This window comes from Sinocyclocheilus rhinocerous, unplaced genomic scaffold (genome assembly GCF_001515625.1).
Source record: "Sinocyclocheilus rhinocerous isolate Xijiao unplaced genomic scaffold, SAMN03320098_v1.1 scaffold1182, whole genome shotgun sequence".
Lineage (NCBI taxonomy): Eukaryota > Metazoa > Chordata > Actinopteri > Cypriniformes > Cyprinidae > Sinocyclocheilus > Sinocyclocheilus rhinocerous.
Genome location: NW_015624203.1, coordinates 920,452 through 941,558, shown reverse-complemented (window position 1 = coordinate 941,558; position 21,107 = coordinate 920,452). Strand labels below are relative to the sequence as shown.

Here is a 21,107-nt window from a genome sequence, read left to right as displayed (position 1 = left end):
ATCGGTAAAACAGTCCATGTGACATCAGTGGCTCAACTTCAATTTTGCGAAGCTACGAGAATACTTTTTGTGCGCAAAGAAAACAAAAATGACGACTTTATTCAACAATTCTTCTCCCCCAAGTTACTGTCTTCCGCCATTTTGGAGAGTATCACAACGCATACGCACGCTTTACCCTAAGTGTAAACAGCGTTGATTACGCCGATTACGTTCATGCGCGCGCTTTCCCCCCTAACATAAACAACGCCGATTACGTTCTTGGGTACTCTCCAAAATGGCAGAAGACGTAACTCGGGAGAGAAGAATAGTTAACTGGAAGGAAAGGCTGCAACATCGATGGATACATCCACCCAGCGGCAGAGTGTACAATATGTGCTTTAATCCTCCTCGCGTCCAGGTGAACATTTTAGTCTTTCAGCTAACAGAGAACATTCTCAGAACTTTGGCTAATGTTCTGGCAAGGTTCTCTCAAGGTTACAAAACATTCTTTCAGTAATGTTAACAGAATGTTTGTTCAGAGTTAGCACAAAAATGTTATTTATACATTGTTAATGTAACGTTTTTTTCCCGGAAATGTTTTAGTTGGATGTTTAAGTGACATTTTTTTTTATTTCAGAATATTCAGAGACCTTTCAAAAGTAACTTTCCCATAATGTTTGCAGAATGATAAAATGGAATGTGCTTCAGGTGAGTAATTAATGACAGAATTTTCATTTTGGGGTGAACTAACTCTTTAATGTTCATATATAACCAAGAAAAAACTTTTTTAAACATTTAGAGAAATTAAAACAATGTTAGCAAAACAATCTTAGAACATATTTTTGATAACTGGGTTTGTAGCAACATTAAAATAACTAAAGGTTAGTAGGTTATGAAGGAATAATGATGAATGATGAATCAGAAATACACTGGATACCCAGGTAACCTGCAACTGTTACCTTACAGAGCTATTTCTACCTGATTTGACTCTAAAAATAGTTTTGTTTGTATAAATTAATGTATTTTGGTAGATTTACCAATATTAAATAATACTTTTAACTGGAATAAAACCCGTTAATTTAGATGTTACCATTTTTAGTCACAATTTGTGTTAGTCTGGATGACTAACTAGGCAGTGTACTTACCATTGAACTAGGCAGTAGATTGAGACACAAATGTGTAGTGTAGTAACATAGTGAGACTGAAACTTAATTTTCTTCAAATGGAAAACACTAAATGCTTCTGTGAAGTAGAATTAAAATTTTCCATTTTGAATGACACTACCCTAATAAGATTCATCTACCTTCTTGCAGAGTTTAATTCCAGCGTTAAAGACCCCTGAAGCAGCTAATAAATGTCTTTGAAATTACTTCAAAATTACAACCAGGTGTTTTGAAGCAAGGTTGGATCTAAACTCTGGCCCTCTAGGAGTATGACTTGGTACACCCCTGTTGTACGGGTGAAAGTTTTCTAGCTATTACACTGCTAGCTGTGTCATCTCTTTCATGAGCACTTAAAGGAATAGTTGACCCAAAAATGAAAATTTGCTAACCTCAGGCCAACCAAGGTGAGTTTCTTCATGGGAAAAGATTTGGAGAAATTACATCACTTGCTCAACAATGGATTCTCTGCAGTGATTGGGTACTGTTGGAAAGAGAGTTCAAACAGCTGATAAAAACATCACAATAATTCACAAGTAATCCACGTCTCCAGTTCATTAATTAACGTCCATTGAAGCGAAAGGCTGCATGTGTGTAATAAAGAAATACATCATTAAGGTGTTTTTAACCTCCATTGCTTCGGGGCTAAAATAAAAATATAAGTACACCATCCATAATATTGCTTAAGTCATCTCTGAATCAGGAGAGAAATATGCACAGATCAAGCACCTTTAAGAAAGCGTTCTAAATAAATATGTTTGTGGGTGAGAGGACAACAGGGATGATTTTTTTTACAAGACGAAGCGTTATTATGGATTATGGACTGGTATTTTGGCCAGAAGCAACGGTTTAAAGTTAAATTAACTGTATAATAGACTTGTTTCTTACAAACATGCACTGCAGTTGAGTGGATTACTTGTGGGTTGCTGTGATGTTTGACTGTTTGAGCCCTCAGTCTGAAAGAGATTCTCTGCAGTGAAATGTCAATGCAGAGGATCCATTGGTGAGTAAATATGTAATGCTAAATTTCTCCAAATCTGTTCTGATGAAGAAGCAAACTCATCTACATCATGGATGGCCTGAGGGTGAGTTCAGCAGATTTTCAGTTTTGGATGAACTATTCCTTTAACTGCATCCTACTGACATAAAATAAAATAAAAATTATATATACTGTATATATATATATATATATTTATATCCACACCAACCCAAAAGAAGAACGGTGAGTTGAGATGGCATGCAAGAGCTCAAAAGAACCGCCTGATAGTTTTAAATCAGCAGTGTGGAAAAGTTTCGGGTTCTAGAGATGCACCGGTCAACCACCCATAAATCAGAACTCGGCTTTTAATTTTATTTTGGCTGATCTCTATTCCAGAATTGCACACAAAATGCATTGCAAATCATTTCCCAAAATGTAATTTGTGTGGAATTTTTATGAAGTCTGTAAAGAGGAGAAAACACTGTACCAGTCAGATCAAGCTACTGTTCGATGCTCGATATACTGTAGGAAGACAAATGTGGGGGTTTATATGAATGTATCTCTGAGAGGAACTGACCGTCTTCAGAAATGTATTTATGACATTTTCTTTTCCTCTTACCTCCATATAATGCATATTAAAGTAGTGTTTATAAGTGCAGCTGCTTTGTTTACAGCGGTAACCAAGGAAACTCTATATTGCTGCTGTCAGAGAATAAATTTACATTTTCATTCAGTTCATCTGCTGTTTTTGTTTTATATATATATATATTATATATATATATGTATGTGTGTGTGTGTGTGTGTGTGTGTTTGTCTATGCTTTTATTATTCTTATATCCCTTCTTCTTCTAGGTTGTGCTATGTATGAAAGTTTATATTGCTAGTGTTATTGCATCCATATGATAAATCGCTTGTTGTATTCCTCATTTGTAAATTGCTTTGTATAAAAGCATTTGCTAAATGAATATATGTACATAATCTTTCTATCAGTTTTGCTCATTTCTGGTGTGTTTACAGGGGAAAGATGACATCACAGGAGAGCCATTGATTCAACAGGAGGATGACAGACCAGAAGCCCTGGTGGCCAGACTGAGACACTACAAAGATGTTGCCAAACCTGTCACAGACTTTTATAAGTAAGCTCATAACACATTTATAGAAATTACCTCACATTTTGGAATGCAAACCAAATCTCACCCAGTGTCCTTGTAATTGTACTTCTATGAGTCATTTGAAAGAATGACAGAAAAGCTTGTTCTCTTTTGTTAAAAGTATTGTAATTCTGCTTACCTTTGAAGGGCGAAAAGCATCCTGTACACATTCTCGGACACAGAGACAGATCGGATCTGGCCGAATATCAGCACACTTCTCAGCACAAAGATCCCCACCATCCAATCAGATGCTCGTTGTGCTTCAACTCACTGAGGAAATCCACTGAAGTCTCATATCAAAGACACCGAAGTGGCCTCATCTCAGAGGAATTACTAATTGACCACATTTGGTTTCCAAAGATTCCATGCTAGTCATTTTAATTATCGCAACTTGTCCATTGGTAGTATAGTATTATTCTTCATAGTACTAGCTTTGATTATTTCTGTTTCTGAAAAGATTTTATATATTTGAAGGACTTGTTCTCCGCTTTTAGCATTTGCTGGAATCTGGGAATCAGTCGGTAAAATTCAACTTATATCTTACAAGTACAAAAGTTGTGAAAGAGAATTAATGATTCCTAGATTTCAACTCGGAGTGCACAAATTTATATAGATGCGATTAAATCACATTAGAATAATGAAGGGTAGACGCATGTGACCTTGTGTAAGTGAATGAGACACTGAACTGTTCAAGCATTCCAGTGAGATTTAGTTATTTCTGAAGGGGCTTTACTTGATATCATCTCTGTCTGTGGTGTTTGCCTTTCTTATATATATATATATATATATATATATCTCATAGTAGTGTTAATCATGCTACTACACACCATAAAAAAAAATGCTATAATTATTTTATGTGTTTTACAAGCTCTATAATCCAAATATGCCACATATGCCTTGGAGAAGTACAATTTCTTGATCTACTGAAATTGCTATTGTGAACACCAGGCCTTATTCTTTGAAATACATTGATAGAATGTTTACCTGTTAAAAATCAAACCAATGTATGAGTAACAATATAGCAAATGACAATATATAAGAATAATGTTCTTATTCTTTAAACACTGCTAGTTTTGGTAAATACTGTTCAGCATTACATTTTTAAGAGCCATATCTGGGAAAACTGTTGATAGAAAATAATCTAATGAGGTTTTTTTTTTTTATTGTACCCATTTAATAACTGTGACCAACAGTGATGTATTCTTTATCCAGAAGATTAAAGCACAGATTAATCAAAAGCCACAGATTAAATTACAATTACATTACACCGTTTGTCCCCAAAACATATAAGTGGAAGGAGTGTTAGGCACACATGACTTTTATAGTAGTCAGCCTATGTTTATTTCTCTCTGTTTAATTTTCTTTTATTCTTTCTTACTTCCCGTTCTCTCTCCCATGTTCTGTTTCAGTCTTACATACTTGTTTGCGTCTGCAATACGGAATGGAGAAAACACTTAAAATATCTCCACACCTTCTTGTTATGCAATACCATATACAAGAATTTACATGCCTGAGCTTTCCCTTTTTTTTCCAAAGAAAATAAACTTATTTTCACAGAAATGTTGAGTGTATTCTTTTGATTTGAATTGAATCTTCATCATTCATTTTCATATAAATTTGTCTTTGGACCTCCACAAGTGGTATAAATACACATAAAAACTTATTCACAGCACATAAAAACATAATAATAATAAACCACTAATGCCTGAGTTCAATTACTGAAATAAATGAACTTTTCCACGACATTCTAATTTATTGAGATGCACCTGTATTATATAAACTAATTGATAATGGAACTAATCTAAAAATATATTTGCAGCTACAATATTTTTTGATGATGATGATGATGATTATTATTATTATTATTAGCTTTCTGCGTAAAAGCAACGTGGCATCTGACCAGCTGTTAGGAAGGATGTCGTTTGGGGGTGGGATGCGCGTTGATGTGTAATAATGTTTACAAATCCTACTACGGCGAAGGCTTGCCTCATAAAATAATACGCTCCCAGAGCTATTGGACGTTCCAGGAAGTTTACCGAGGAACGTCACCCTCATCTAATTAATATTCACGAGCTCAGCTTCAGCCATAGCAGAGCCATAGTAGCACATACCACCTGCGTCTGTAGTCTGTGTCTGCATCACGGAAGTCCCGAAACGTATTGAAAGAGGGAGTCCAGTATGACACACAGCTAAAATTATCATCATCCCTCCCAAAAAAAAAATGTGTCAGGTCTGACTGCTTAATAGCCTGTCACTTAAAATAAAAGTACAACAAATCAGCGATAGATTTGACTCCAAATAAAAAAATCAGTTCCGTGATTTCCTAAATATGAACGGTCCCGTGCATGGTTTGTACAATTAGAATAATTAAACATTTGAGAAATAAAAATAATACATATATATGTTTAGTAATCTAGATCAAACTGACAGTCGGCTGTGGATTTGGCTTGTGGGTTTTGATTCGATGATGCTGAAGTAGCTCTACAATCATTGCTTCAAGTATCTGTTCGTGGGTTTATTCGAAACGCAGCACGATTCACTGGGACTTGCGCCAATCTGACCTTTGACAGCCAGCGAATGACAAATGAAAGGTCAGTGTTTCTGACATCAGCTGGGGCATCGGAGAATGACAGACAGTTCATCGAAAGGTATGAGGAAAACGCTGTTTATAAACCACTGAATGTGCTTATTATTAGTAGATGTAACGTTAGTCATACAGCATGGGATGAGACATCTTCGATATTACGTAGTGAATTGTTATTAATATATAAACCGTCGTGGCTGTCGTGATGTCACAATCAATCCCAAGGCTGGATTTTTATCCTTATCTACACTGCTAAATAAGTATTACGTTTTATATAGTGCTATATGTGTTTTGTTTAGTTGTGGTCTTCTTCATGTCAACATCGCTGCAACATAATATCGCATTTGGTAATTTTATATAACGATGGGCCTGTTTTAAGAAGCAATAACCTACATGAGTCACGACATGCAAAGCAGATCAGCTGATCGGATGCATTTCGAGACTGATGCATAGGAGGCGATGGTTTAATGATCATCGTCGCTTAGTATTATTATTTATTCTGATGAACCACGATTTCGACAGAAGATGAACGATGACCACACTGGAAAATCCAGATTTAAGATTGTAACGTTAGATGATTTGTAACATGGTAGATGGTTTTAAGCTGGTCTAAGATTTGCATATTAGCAGGTGCAAGCAGGTCATTTAGCTGTTTGGCCAACTACCATCGTCCAAAAGAAAAAAAGAAAAAAACCTTGAACATCTTAAGCTGTTATTATCTTTTATCTGTTATGATTGGTGTATTTGTTACTTATGTATGTATGCATTAATTAATTTATGTATGTATGCATGTAGCTAGCTAACTAGCATTTCCAAGATGCTACAAGAAGGTACCATCATGGAACAGCTGCTGACCGGTTTAGACCAGCTAATGATCATCTTAGAGACCAATCGGAAACCAGCTATATATTCTAAAACACAATTTTCCAACAGGGTAATATATATATATATATATATATATATAGCATTCTCTATTATTTTTCTAATCGTTTGACTTGTTTTATTTTTATTTATAAAAAAGAAAAGGGAAAAAAATACCCTCTAACACTTGCACTCTCTATTCTTTTTCTATTCTTACTACTTGTTTTCTATAAAAAAAATTTAAAAAAAGAGCATCTAACTAGCATTCGCTATTCTTTTTCTATTCTATCTTCTTGTTTTCTTTTTAATTATTATAAAAAAATGGCCCTCTAACACTAGCATTCTCTATTCTTTTTCTATTCTTTTGACTTGTTTATTTAACAAAACGACCCTCTAACACTAGTGTTCCCTATTCTTTTTCTATTCTATCTACTTGTTTTCTTTTTATTTAAACCTTGCTACGTGTACTGAGTTAGGCTAACCGAGACTTGTCACAGCACTTACATATTATTGCCGTTTTGTTGGTTTTGATTGCTTCTATTGTGCTTATTTGTAAGTCGCTTTGGATAAAAGCATCTGCTAAATGACTAAATGTAAATATAATGTACACACACACACACACATATATATATATGAACAAATAGATAGATAGATAGATAGACATCCAATATAAAATTGGATAGAATACATCTTTAAATATTGTATACAATATTGGCAAGGTATACTAATAAACACGTTCAGGGCAAATGAGAAAAATTCTGATAATTTACCTGGTGTTTGCTCGTTTGCTTTTATTCCGTACAATATTACTGTTAGTTTGATCTACTGATAAGCATTGCTTAAAATCCGCTTTTCATTCATTCTGGAAAATGCTAAATGGTTGTAAATGGCACAAAATTAAATTATCTCATCTGATCCATCTTTCTCTCTAGAGCTCTATGTTTAATGGGGAAAAAATCACTCAAGTTTGATCAATGACAAAGAAAGTGTTATGTTGTTTGATTGCTTTTAATGTGTAACCTATAATACGCACAAGGTCAGTTTATGATGGTTTAAAAGGTTAAGGGAAATCCCTTGCATCATAATGGAGCTGTGCAGATGGGTGCACTCCCTGCCTCTGTTGCCATGGAAGCAATATTGCATGTCCTCACAGTCTCGACTTTACATTAGAAGAATGCTTCTCATGACTGATGATTTCACATATTATTTGGCTGAATTTATCCAGTGTCAGTTGTAAGCCTATATTATTTTTTTTACCAACTGCAAAGAACTATTGGTTTAATCTATAAGGTTTCCTAAAGGGTTAATGCAACCTAAGTAACTATTAAGCAAGCCACTACAATTTAAGCTTTCATTATGTTAAAAATTAATCCAATCCCAGCCATGAATCCAAGTCCACTTCATTCAGCCAACATATTAACCAAGATACATTGTGGTCTAAGTGTCACCTGAATCACCTACAGTGCGTGAGGCGTGTTAGCTTTGTTAATAGTTTCATCATATTCTTTGTAGTCTTATACAGATGCCAGTTTGTGAATATGAAGACTGTCTTTTAAACATATTAAAATAAAAAGAGAAAAGAATGCTGAAAAGGAAAAAAAACATCAGTGCTTCTTGTTTATTTTCTCCGGTCCACTCTTGCTTTCTACACAGGTATAAACTACTAGATCTGGCTCTAGAGTAGTAGAGTGAGTTATTTTATTTTTTATTTTTTTGGAACGACACTTGTAACATTGTCAGTGACAGATTATCAGACATTTACAAGTTACAAGCCTTGAAAATGATCACAAGATGTGTTAAAAACAACCTTGTGTGAGTGTAATATTAACTCCTAGACAAGGCCAATGATTTTCTATGGAAGCCCATTTCTGCCAAGAGATAAAAAGAAAAAGAAAAAAAAAAGGTAATATGACTTTTTTTCTCAAAATTGCAAGATATAAACTCAGAATTCTCAGAATTTCTTGCAATTCAGAGTTTAAACTTCACATTTTTTATTTTTTTTCCCTCTTAATTCTGAGTTTACATCTCACAATTTTTTTCCGCAATTGAATAAAAAAATAAAAAAAGGTAAATATGACTTTTAAATCTCACAATTCTGACTTTTTCTCAGAATTGCAAGTTTATAAATTCACAATTCTGAGTTTATATCTCAAAATTCTATTCTAATTCTATCACATTTCTAAAAAAAATAGCCATATTGCAAGGAAAAGTAAAAAAAAAAATCCAAGTAAATTGTGAGATACAAACGAAGACAATCAGGGCTGTGTTTCTCGATAACGATTAATCTTAGCACTTAAGAGCATTTTCTACGAGTCATTTTACGATCGTTCGTTATTGTTTCACGTGCGTTTCCCAAAAATGCACTTAACACAATCGCACGTAGCTGTGCTTTAAGTGCTTCTTAGGAGTCGCTATCCGTTTGTCAGGTGCTGAAATGTCACCTTATAGAATGGCTCGTAATTGTAGTACACGCTCGTTTATTGAAATGTTAACCTAATGTTGCGTTCTAGACAACTCGGATATAATAACTATAATATTATATTATATTATATTATATTATATAGTGTATAATATTATACTTTACATAATAATATATAATATACTTTATATATATATATATATATAGAGAGAGAGAGAGAGAGAGAGAGAGAGTGCTGGTTTTCGTGCACATCAGCAAGTCATTGACAGATTTGTTTTCACCAGTCTTTGAAGCATATTTCCTACATTACTTCTTTTATTCTTTTTTTTTTTGTTCAGTCATTTAATTTAGATGTGTATTTCTATTTTTCTGCCCTTTTTAATTATTTCATATATAAATTAATTTTAAAAAACCGAGTAATAAAGTGTACAATAAAGTACAATCAAATCCTTATATTATAATCACATTGCACTTGAATAAACTTAAAGGTGTAATCTGCCGATTGTCCTGCAGGTGACCGCATAAATCTGTCTTCTTACGATGCACTTAGGGCTTTACGATTACTCCAGAGCACTCGTAGATCTATTGTGATTTTCAAGTGCTACTTAAATTACGATGCTTTTGGGAAACAGACCGTAATATTAAGATCAGTCATACGATCGTTTTTGCGAACTTCTTAGGCTTACGAAGCTTTTGGGAAACGCAGCCCAGATTTGTTAGATTTTTAAAATTGTATTTATACTTTTTTTTTTATCCTGTGGCAGAAGCAAGCTTTTTAGTAAAAAAAAAAATGTAATGAAAGTAGTAAAAGCTGTTGAACAAATAGTTTTACTTGTGTATTTAAATTGCCTGGTACAATGATTACTACTCCGGCTGTTGGTTGGGTTTTCTTCCAGATAATATAATGTGCATATGCTTACCATTTTCTCAGCTGCTGATTTTCATTATATATACTAAAATAACAATATTGACATTCTTTTGCCCTTCAATTAGTACCATGGGATTAAAGCAACATCATCATATCTTTTTGTCTTTCTTATAGTTTGCATTTCAAGTGTCCTCCAGCTGACCCAGGGCTACTTTTATTAATTGTTTTTATAATGGTAAAGGTAAACGAATGAATTAGAGTTAGCGTTAAATTGGTTTATTAATGGCAGACAGCAACCAGAGCCTTTCTCTTTTTGACACTTCCTACATGCTGTGTTCTCAGTCTCACTCTTCTCAAAGAGTTGCCCGGGCTCCAGCTCTCTTATGAGAAAGCATGTAGCCCCAGTGGCTGCCAAGCAAGGGGGCTGCATGAAGGGAAGCATCAAGTAGCTCAATTAGAGATAAATCATCCTACCAGAGAGGAAGTCTTGGATTGCCTGACTTCCACTGGCAAAGCACTGAACACTATATCAGGATTACGCATAGACTATAAAGCCATAAAAGCGTATTTTTGTGCAACTGCTCGGCACAGAAAACAATGCAAGCCCATGAAAAAATAAAAAATAAAAAATATTTACTTAGCACTGCAGTGCACAGATACAGCCGAGACTAATTTAGGTTTGAACTAAACAGCCGTAAAAGTACAGTTGGCTTGTCTGTACTGGAAAAGAGGAATTTTAACTTTTACATACCAAATATGCATGCCTTTATTATCATAAAGAGCCTTTAGTGTTTAGAAATGACTTATTCTGAAATGTTTATTTGTACATGCAAAGGAAAAACAAGCAGATTTGAACAAGAATAAGCTGTTTGCTGAAGCTTTTCAGACAAAAAAAATCTACTAAATAAATAAATAAGATTCTATTACTAAATCATAAACAGAATCTGCATATTTTCCCCCAATTTATTTGTGCAGATTTTTTGTATTATTATTTAATTTTAAGTTTTAAATTGTATTATTTTCATGACAGTTAAGCACATTGCCCTCCTAAATATTCATTAATGTATCTTAACATTTGAAATTAGTTTTGTTTGCTTGTTTGATTTCTATTATTATTGATGATGATTCATATTATTGTAATACAGTAATATTTAACTTTTATAGTAATTAACTTAGTTAACTTATAGTAAATAACTTTTACTGTAATACAGTGATTTGTTTTTTCAAATTAAAATCATGGTAAATGTAAATGTGCTTAATTGTTAAGAAAATAATGTAGCAATGCAAAATAAAATTTCTTTCTTTTCATGTAATTTTTAACTATTTGCCTGTATATTATGATGGCCGTCGTAATAATGTTTGTTAATGTTATCATTGTAGTTATAGATCTGTTATAAATTCGTTTCACTGAAATAATGAGGTATAAAGCAGACACAGGATGTGGATAGAGGGTGCAGGCAGAGTGGGATGTTGATTGGCTGCTGGCTCTGTGTGTGTGCAGCGTAGTAAATGCGGCGCTCGATGACACTCCGCCCTCTTCTCTCCTGCAGCTAGCGGGCCGTATGTAGCGGGACAGCCTGCTGGAAAGCACATTATTCCCTCCCTCCGAGCTGTCACACAGAACATGTGCATTCCCCGAGTCTCTTGAAATCGTCGTTGTCGTACGTCTATGTGATTCCCATTTGTGCTCATGAGCCTGCTAGGTGGCTACAAGAAAAAGAGCAGTTACGATGGCTACGAATCTTTGCAGCTGGTCGATAGCAGCGGAGACTTCTGCACCGGGGGACGAAGCGGTGGTGGCGGTGGTGGTGGTGGCGGCGGCGGTGGTTTGACGGCAGTGACCCTCGGCAGCGTCAAAACAGGCCCTGCGCGACAGGACGACTACAGCACCATGGACAGCTCAGGTATGAAAACCGAGTCGACCGGTTGGTGCTTGCAGGCCAGCCGCTCCTTCGTATGATACGCATCAAACAACCTGTTTTGTGTTTGTTTTTAAGGCATGCTGGTTTCCTGTAAGAATCCAAGGTGGTGGATTAAATATTAGTTGTCGATATCCGCCGGAAGCATGTGTTTCGTGTCGTCTGTTCGTGTGCTGTATCATGACAATTGATCAAAGTCACAGAGCTGGCGTATTGGAAACTACAGTAACTACTTTGATTGTTAGTTCATAGAGGAACCATTGAAATTCGAGTATTGTGAACTAGATATATGTGTATAAATGGCGTTTGTGGTTGCCTCATACATTGATGTGCTATGCAGGACCATCCATGGATAGCTCAGCATGCAGTTCGCTTTGGACGTGCATGTAGCTGGGTTTCTTGCATGCAGTTTCGTATGGACTAGGATAGCAATGCCTTTGGTTGTCTGTGTTATACTGGGATTGCTGCTGTTTTACTGCAGTGATCTGAGATGAAAGGTGGCCTTCAGCACTGAGCCATGAGGAAGAGCTAGTGTCAGGTGTTTTAGTCCCAGCTGATGTCTGCTTTGGTCTGGTGTTTTTGCATGTGTTTGTGAGAAAGAGAATTTATATAGACTATACTGTAAATGTTTGTTTTTTTTGTGATAAAAAGTGGTAACCTGGATTATCTTGAAGAGATATTTCTACTTGATTTAGCCCATAAAATGTATTTAAATTTGTTGGTATAAATTTAATGTATTTAGGTTGATTCAGCAATATTAAATAATAGTGCTGAATTTAATAAAATCAGTTTATTTAGATGTTACAATTTTTCAGTGTGTTTGAGCTATTAAAATGTAGATTTTTGTAAAAATGTACTGATGATTACACATTGCTGTATTATTTAAACATGATGACTGTAATCACAGTTCATATAACCATGTAATCATAACATGCAAATGCTATAAGACAAACAAATAATGCTAGATAATGATTAAATCATTATAAAATTACATCTACATCTCACAATATAACTGATAACATGAATGAAGAAACTCAACATTGCAAATAAAATCTAAACAAATGTGATGGCTAGTGCTAGGAAAGTCCCTTTCTCCATTGATGAAAAAATGGACCCAAAAATGAAAATTCTGTCATTAATTACTCACCCTCATGTTGTTCCAAACCTATTAGACCTTCATTTATCTTTGGAACACAAATTAAGATATTTTTAAGATGAAATCCAAGAGTTTTCTGACCCTCCATAGACAAGAGAACTACCACGTTCAAGGCCCAGAAAGTTACCAAGAACTTCGACAAAATAGTCCATGTGACATCAGTGGTTCAACCGTAATTTTATGAAGCTATTATAATACTTTTTGTGTGCAAAAAAACAAAAATAACTTTATTCAACAATTCTTCTCCTCCGAGTTACCATCTACCGCCATTATCGAGAGTAACACGACGCATGCTCGTGCTTTCCTCTGCTCGTAAACAAGGCACAGCTCATGTGTGTTCTATGTCAGCAGCATTACACGTATGCGTCATATTACTCTAGACAATGGCGGTAGATGGAAACTCGGGGGAGAAGAATTGTTGAATAAAGTTATTATTTTTGTTTTCTTTGCGCACAAAAAGTATTCTCATAGCTTTGTAAAATTACAGTTGAATCACTTATGTCACTTGGACCATTTTAACGATGTTCTTACTACGTTTCTTTGCCTTGACTGTTATAGTTGCCTTGCTGTCTATGGAGGGTCAGAGAGCTCTTGGATTACATCAAAAATAACTTAATGTGTGTTCCGAAGACGAACGAAGATCTTACGGGTTTGGAACGACATGAGGGTGAGTAATTAATGACAGAATTTTCATTTTGGGGTGAACTATCCCTTTAAAACCAGGTAACACCTTTTTTAGTTTACCATTTTCTCTATTTCAGCATTTTACCATAAAAGTATGCATAAAAATGTACGTAAATATAATCTTATTTTACAATATTTTCCCTTTAAAACCTATCTTTTAAAATACAATGTTATGATTAACCAATTGCTTATTCTGTCTTTATTCAAAAGACAGTTTTGACACAACGAACTATACCAGTAGGTTTACATCATGAGGCAGGACCAGCTTTGTGTTGTGGGATTTGTTGTGATGTGCTGCTGGGTTGTTGCTTCTATGACTACTTCATTGCAGTGGCCATGTTTTCAGCATGCAGCCTAGTCAGTGAATTTAAAGTGCGAATCTAATATGCACTAATTTTAGAGAAAATACTGTGCTTATTCAAACCTCTGTTCATGTAGTTTTATAATTCACTTTGAAATTTATGAAAGAATTTTGAATGTTTTAAATTGCTGCTTGAAAGGACAGTAGCTTTGTTTGAGCCTGTAGGTGATCTATAATTGAAAAGCCAGTCGTATCTTGTAACAAGACACACAAGCACACAATTATACACGCAAACACACACAGGGGGCTGCACGTCACAGAGGAGCTCTCTGTAACTCAATGCTGCTGAATTAAAAGGAGAAAAGAAAGGAGGATTGTGATAGCGATAGAGAATAAAAAAGGAAATGTGTTAGGAACCAATTCTTTTATATTACAAATGCACTGATCTGATTTTTGTGCTCAGGACAGCCCTGTCTCTCTCTGACACATACAAGCGCTCTTGGTTCTTTGTGTGATTAAAGGGACATTGGTAGGAGTTCAGAGACTCTGTGCTCTGTGAGAGGGGCAGCTTTAAACTTTGAAGTCAACTGCACTCCTGCATATTTGCTCACTTAGAATAGAGCTCCTCTGTACCTTAATGGCAAGTCTGACAGGAAGCCCACTCTCTGGCTGGGCCCACTGTTAAAGCAGTGCCAGGCCACCCTGTTCTTTTAGATAAAACAAGAAGTTGGAGGCAGAAAAATGCTGACAAGGTTTTTTTTGGAAGTTCACTGTTTACTGGTCAAACATAGTAATAGTACAATTTAGTAGTATTGTTAAATATTATTGCAATTCATAACTTTCGATTTGAATATACTTTAAAATGTAAATTATTCCTGTGATGACAAAACTGAATTTTCAGCAGCCATTAAATCTTTAGTGTCACATGATCCTTAAAAAATCATTCTAATATGCTGATTTTGTGCTCATGAAACATTTCTTATTATCAGTGTCAATGTTAATGCAGCTTCATATATTTGTGAAATCCGTGATACACTACCATTCAGGTTTGGGGTAAGTAAGATAAAAAAGAAAATGTATAATATTACAAAAGAGTTATATTTCACATAAATGCTGTTCTTTGGAATTTTTTTTTCATTAATCAAAAATGAATGTAATATCAGAAAAAGATTGGGCACAACTGTTTTCATCATTAATAATAAGAAATGTTTATTGAGCAGCAAATCAGCATATTAGAATGATTCTGAAGGATCATGTGACACTAAAGACTGGATTGATGGCTGATGAAAATTCACCTTTGCCAACACATAGATATATTACATTTTGAAATATATATAAAAAAAATAGAAAACAGTTATTTTAGATTGTAATACTATTAAGCTAATACTATGTAATCCTATTTTTAGTAATTATTTTTAGATTGTAATACATATAGCTATTTTTACTGTATTTTTTATATTAAATAAATATAGCCTTGGTGAGCACAAGGCTGAGGAAAAAAAACTTAAATATTCCAAACTTTTGACCACCTTTTTATATATTGTAAGCAACATTGCTGATATTCCATTATAGTACAGTATTATTATTATTTATTTACGTATTTTTTGGAGGCTCTTACAAGCATGAATTTTTTACTAATGTGTAGCCTTATAACACCATAGCACCGCATGAGGCAAAATTTTAAAAACACAGGCAAATATAGACGTGTGTATTCTTATCATATGTTTCTCATCCCTGTGAAGACTATTTCCCCCACAGGATGTTTCATCTCAGCACATCTAAAGAGAGCACACTAAACACTAACAGCCTTCTCTAATGGCTGCAGCTCTTTAGAATGAAAAACATTTAATCTGAGTGTAAGTGCACAAGTGTTCAGCTGCAAGGAAGTGATCCTAAATGAACAGAGAAATTACTGAAAATTACTTTATTTTTACAGATGTTGCCGACAGTTAAATGTGCTGACAGTTAAATTCAGTTTGGATGTGTACATACAACCTGTGTATGCTCTTTGAGAGATAAGAAAAAGCGCAATAAAATTGTTTTTAAAAATCAGTAATTTATTAGACAAATTGCTTTGCTTCGCTTCAGTGTATTTAGAAAATGCTCTTTTTTTTCTGTCTTATAAAATATCCCCTTACTATTTTGGTGTGAGAAACTGCTGCAAATGATTCAGTGCGTGAGTGAACTGTTCTAAATGACTCAAACTGAAGCGTGAACAATTTCAGACCTTTTTGTAAACCCGTTTGACCGATTAGATCAAAAGAGTGATTCATTCGCAAATCTAGCTCGAACGTTTTGATTCTAAACAGCTGATAAAAAACACACATGACTTGATTGCTGAAATGTTATCTGAGAAAATGATTCTCAGGTTGGTATGCAGTAATCTTTATTGACACGTGACGTAAGGATTTATCAGGGCACACGGCAGTATTTCACTGGGGCTCGTGCCCCATTAAAAAGGATCTAGCAACGCCCCTGCTAGACAAGCTGTCACTGGGGGAAAAGATGATGCATTACTGATATATCAAATTTGTATTTTAAAATGTTTTATATTAAATATTTATTAATTTGAATTTTTTTTAATGAATTGGTTGAATGAATGATACAGTGACTCACTCATAAATAGGCATTTACTTGTTTCATTCCTAAATAAATCAGTGTGTTTGAATGAATCCTTTGAATGAATGACTCATTCATAAACTGTCATTTGTCTCCACCTACTGTCATAACAGAAAATGAGTGTGTTAAAAAATAAATAAATAAATACTTTCACACACTGACAAAGGATGTAAACATTAAAAAGTCATTTCTGTTGGAATACTATTAGTCCAAACTGATTTGAGAACAAGAACTGTTGTATAAACTTTTATAATGATAATTTTTATCATCGATAATGATTATTACCTCTTATCATCGGTATGTGATAATTACCTTTGCCGCCATGTTTGTTTACACTGAAATACAGCATAGGAGAGCAGTAAAGACCTATTTTTCTATCTATTTTATATTTATCGCTACCGTAGACATCAATGTTGAGAACCAAACAGCAGCAGAATTTTCAAAGCACATCAGTGTAATCAATGATATCTGATTTAGGCAGTGTAAACATGTGTCAAAGTGTTAATAGACATATCCGAATCATTGTCATGTACCAGCCCTCTACGGACACCTTGGCAATTGAATCGCCATTGGCTAGTAAATTTTTTTTATTTTGACAGGAAAATACAACAAAGAATATCGTTTACATGTACCGCGTCAATTCTCTCTCTCTCTCTCTCTCTCTCTGCGTGTGTGTGAATCAAAGCGACGGCGAGTCGTGCGCCTTCACACTAGAGTTTACGGTACGTTAAATACAGGTGCGTTGCACACCCATTAAAATGAACTGAAAAACAGCACAGATCGTTTGACCGAAGAGTGAAACTCTGATGCGCTCAGTCAGAGAGTGCTGGGCGAGAGAAAATATATCTGTGCTACACTTATACTTAACCTCCAACTCACACACTGGCGAGTAAAATCTGAGAATTTATTAGCAATTGGCTAATATTAGACATCATTTAGTCGCCTAGAGTAAGATTTAGTCGCATATGCGAGTGATTTACTCGCAATGTAGAGGGGTGTGTACTGTAAGATCTTGTTAGTGGTTTGAATCGAGAACACTTTCTTTTCATTTCATTAGTGGACTCTTTCCACAGGTTGTATCGTTACACCAGTAGGTGACGACATGTGGCTGTCTTTAATAGTGAGTCATTGAATCATTCCTCAACTCACTAGTTCAAACTATTTGTTTAATGGTTGATTCTGTTTTGGCTTTGTTTGGAACTGTTTTCATTGACAAATTAAAAATGGACAAACAATTATAGATTAAAACTCTTTATTTAAAAACATTTTCCCTGAAATTTGAGTTTTTTACTAGTTTACTAGAATTACTAGTTTGTAAGAGCGTGATTTAAAAGACACAGAGGCTGTAAAAGCAGACTAGTGAGTAGACGAGTTTAGATGTTTGGCGTGATGACATTTCATGTCCACGACAACCTCTGTAGCCCCATTTAGCCACTTGTTAGCAGCCACCTTTTTCAAGTTTTACTAAAATGCAAAAAATCTAAAATGTAAAAATATGTTGAGCTTGTGTTAACCACTGACCTTATTTCAGGCATTTAACCAAAAACCCAATCAGAAAAACCATTGACTTTAGGACGATGGAACCTGAAGTGCTAAAATACTTACTAATTTCTGGGATTTGGCCTACATAAATACATAATTTCTACAGTGCTCCATATGTAATTGTTGCACAAACCCTGAAACCTAGTGAACATTCGACTTCACTGATGCTTGGGTTTAAAAGTGAGTGAAAACTAGTGTTCTTAAATGAGGAGGCAAAGTCCTCAAAGTTTTTAATTTTTTTTTAATCAAATGTAAATTCATGTCCCAGTCACATTTTCTTGGTTAAATATACATTATTTACTCTAGCAGAAAAAGAAAAAAACCCCAGCTATTTTATATTTTTTACATAAAAAATTTAATCAATATTCTATTTATTAAAGCCAAGTTAGTTGTTAGTGTTAGTCAAGTTAGTGTTTCTAAGCATTTTACATTTATTCCAAAATAATAACTCATGGCAGTAACAGTTTAAACAAGATATTTTATTTGTGAACTTATGTTCAGCTATTATTTTTAATAGTTAACTTTTAAATATTTTTTACAATTTTCGGATCATTTATAAATTTCACTAAACACTCCCACAGATCATGTTTTCATGCCATTTAAGTCTTATTTTGATGTAACAAAGTGGTTATATCTAAGTGTGTGAGTTGTTTACTTACTTTTTTAAAAAAAATAATAAAAAATAATAAATAAATACTTTCACACACTGACAAAGGATGCAAACATTAAAAAGTAATTTCTGTTGGAATACTATTCGTCCAAATAGATTTGAGAACAAGAACTGTTGTATAAACTTTTATAATGATCATTTTTATCATCGATAATGATTATTACCTCTTATCATCGGTATGTGATAATTACCTTTGCCGCCATGTTTGTTTACACTGAAATACAGCATAGGAGAGCAGTAAAGACCTATTTTTCTATCTATTTTATATGTATCGCTACCATAGACATCAATGTTGAGAACCAAAATAGCAGCAGAATTTTCAAAGCACATCATTGTAATCAATGATATCTGATTTAGCCAGTGTAAACATGTGTCAAAGTGTTAATAGACATATCCGAATCATTGTCATGTACTGTAAGATCTTTATAGTGGTTTGAATCGAAAATCACTTTCTTTATCTTATGAACCAATCACAGCTGAACATAACCAGTCAGAGAGACGCAGACTCCTGTTGTAACTTTACCTACTGGTGTCGCTGTTGGACAAAGTTTCTTTAGAAAAACAAGTGATTTATACAAGTTTTAATGTTATATTTTGTAATATTGGCGTTGTTTTATTTTTGTACTATTAATTTTTTTCTCATCCAATATTTTGAGGAGACACTGCCTCCCTTGCCTCCTCGGAGGAAACGCCCCTGTTCTGTATGTATCAGAATGCTGATTTGTGTTTGACCGCCCAATACTGTAGCCTTCCTATTTATTGAAGAGAATTGGCAGACTTGTTTTCAATACAGTTGTGTGTGTATAAAATCTGCAGCTGAGTGGGAGGTGGCTGAGTCAGATTTTTTGAATACGGGTGTGGTCTAGTGTGCCGGATATATAATATATAAAATGATACATGTTCACAAACATGCCAGATTTGACCTTGAGTTTCCTCTGTGATCAGCATCAGACATCTGTCTTAAAAATTCTGCATGTTTGATATATGCATGTTATGTTATTTAGTCTGCATGCATTGTATAAGCATATGCACATGTATAATGTGTGGTCTTGACTAGTGGTTAGCTGAGTTTATACATAACCATTTCCACAAAAATATTAAACAGCAACCGTTTTTAACATTGATAATAAGAAATGTTTAATGAGCATCAAATCAGCATAATTTCTGAAGGATCATGTGACATTGAAGACTGGAGTAATGGATGCTGAAAATTCAGCTTTGTCATCACAAGAATATATTACATTTCAAATTGTATTAAAATAGAAATTGGTTATTTAAAATGTAATTGTCACGTGTATGTTCCTTTTGAGTTCCTGTTTGCCCTTATTTGGTTCTTCCTGTGTCCTGTCCTCATTGGTTATCATTTGTGTCCAGCTAAGTTTGATTAATTAGTTCATTTGTTCCCAGGTGTGTCCCATTGGTGTCTGTGTATTTATAGTGTGTTCTGCCCCTTGTTTCCCGTCTGCTGTTAAATGTCATCCCTGAGTTCCTGTGTGTGTGTAAACCTTTGTTTGTTGGATTAAAGACCCACTCGAAGTATTCTCCTGCGTCTCCTCGTTCCTTCCTCCCTGAGTGACCGTGACAGAACAGCAGACCAAAACTGAAAGTAAGCGGCGTCCTTTCCCCTGTGTTTGTTTTCCGCCTTTTTTAATAGTTTTAGTTTTCCCGTTTTTTCCCCCGCGGCATGGAAGCCGCCGCACGTTTCGCCGCTCCAAAGACGAGCCCGCCGGCCGCAGCTCTCTCAAGCCTGCCAGCCGCACCTTTCACCCCGATCCTAGAGGGGAATCTGTGGAGAAGAATGCGGTTGGTTCTGGTTCCTAGGTCACCAGCCGCTATGAAGTCAAACCCGTCATTGCCCCAAGCCCGCCGGTCGCGCCTTTCACCCGAGCCTAGAGGGGAATCTGAGGAGGAAAAGGCAGTTGGTTCTGGTCCCTAGGAGTGCTCCAGTGTCGGCTCCAGCCCCAGAGCTCGCTCCAGTGTCGGCTCCAGCCCCAGAGCTTGCTCCAGTGTCGGCTCAGTTAAGCCCAGGAAGGGCTCTGGATCTCCAGTTAAGCCCAGGGAGGGCTCCTGATTCATAGTTTACCCCAGGAAGGGCTCCAGATCCCCAGATAAGCCCAGGGAGGGTTACAGATCCCCAGTTAAGCCCACGGAGGGCTCCAGTTCCCGAGTATAGCCCACGGAGGGCTCCAGTTCCCGAGTATAGCCCACGGAGGGC

General features: G+C 35.3%; 2 protein-coding genes across 9 annotated transcripts in view; both read left to right on the top strand.

The window, feature by feature from the left end:
• The first annotated feature begins 321 nt into the window (after positions 1-321).
• Positions 322-4,829, top strand: LOC107739043 (adenylate kinase 4, mitochondrial-like). The gene is made up of 3 exons (XM_016551015.1): positions 322-397; positions 3,136-3,254; positions 3,417-4,829. The coding sequence occupies exons 1-3, from the start codon at positions 371-373 to the stop codon at positions 3,541-3,543; spliced, it is 273 nt and encodes a 90-aa protein (XP_016406501.1). The 5' UTR covers positions 322-370; the 3' UTR covers positions 3,544-4,829.
• Positions 4,830-5,613: 784 nt separating this feature from the next.
• Positions 5,614-21,107, top strand: part of dnajc6 (DnaJ (Hsp40) homolog, subfamily C, member 6) — a 37,471-nt gene continuing 21,977 nt past the window's right edge. For 6 of the 8 annotated variants that reach the window (XM_016550932.1, XM_016550938.1, XM_016550962.1 and 3 more), the window contains exons 1-2: positions 5,614-5,917; positions 11,552-11,905. In XM_016550932.1, the coding sequence (XP_016406418.1) occupies positions 11,692-11,905 (214 nt within the window). In that variant the 5' untranslated portion in view covers positions 5,614-5,917; positions 11,552-11,691. The remainder of the gene's footprint in view (positions 5,918-11,551; positions 11,906-21,107) is intronic. The other 2 variants (XM_016550977.1, XM_016550971.1) reach the window with 2 other exon arrangements.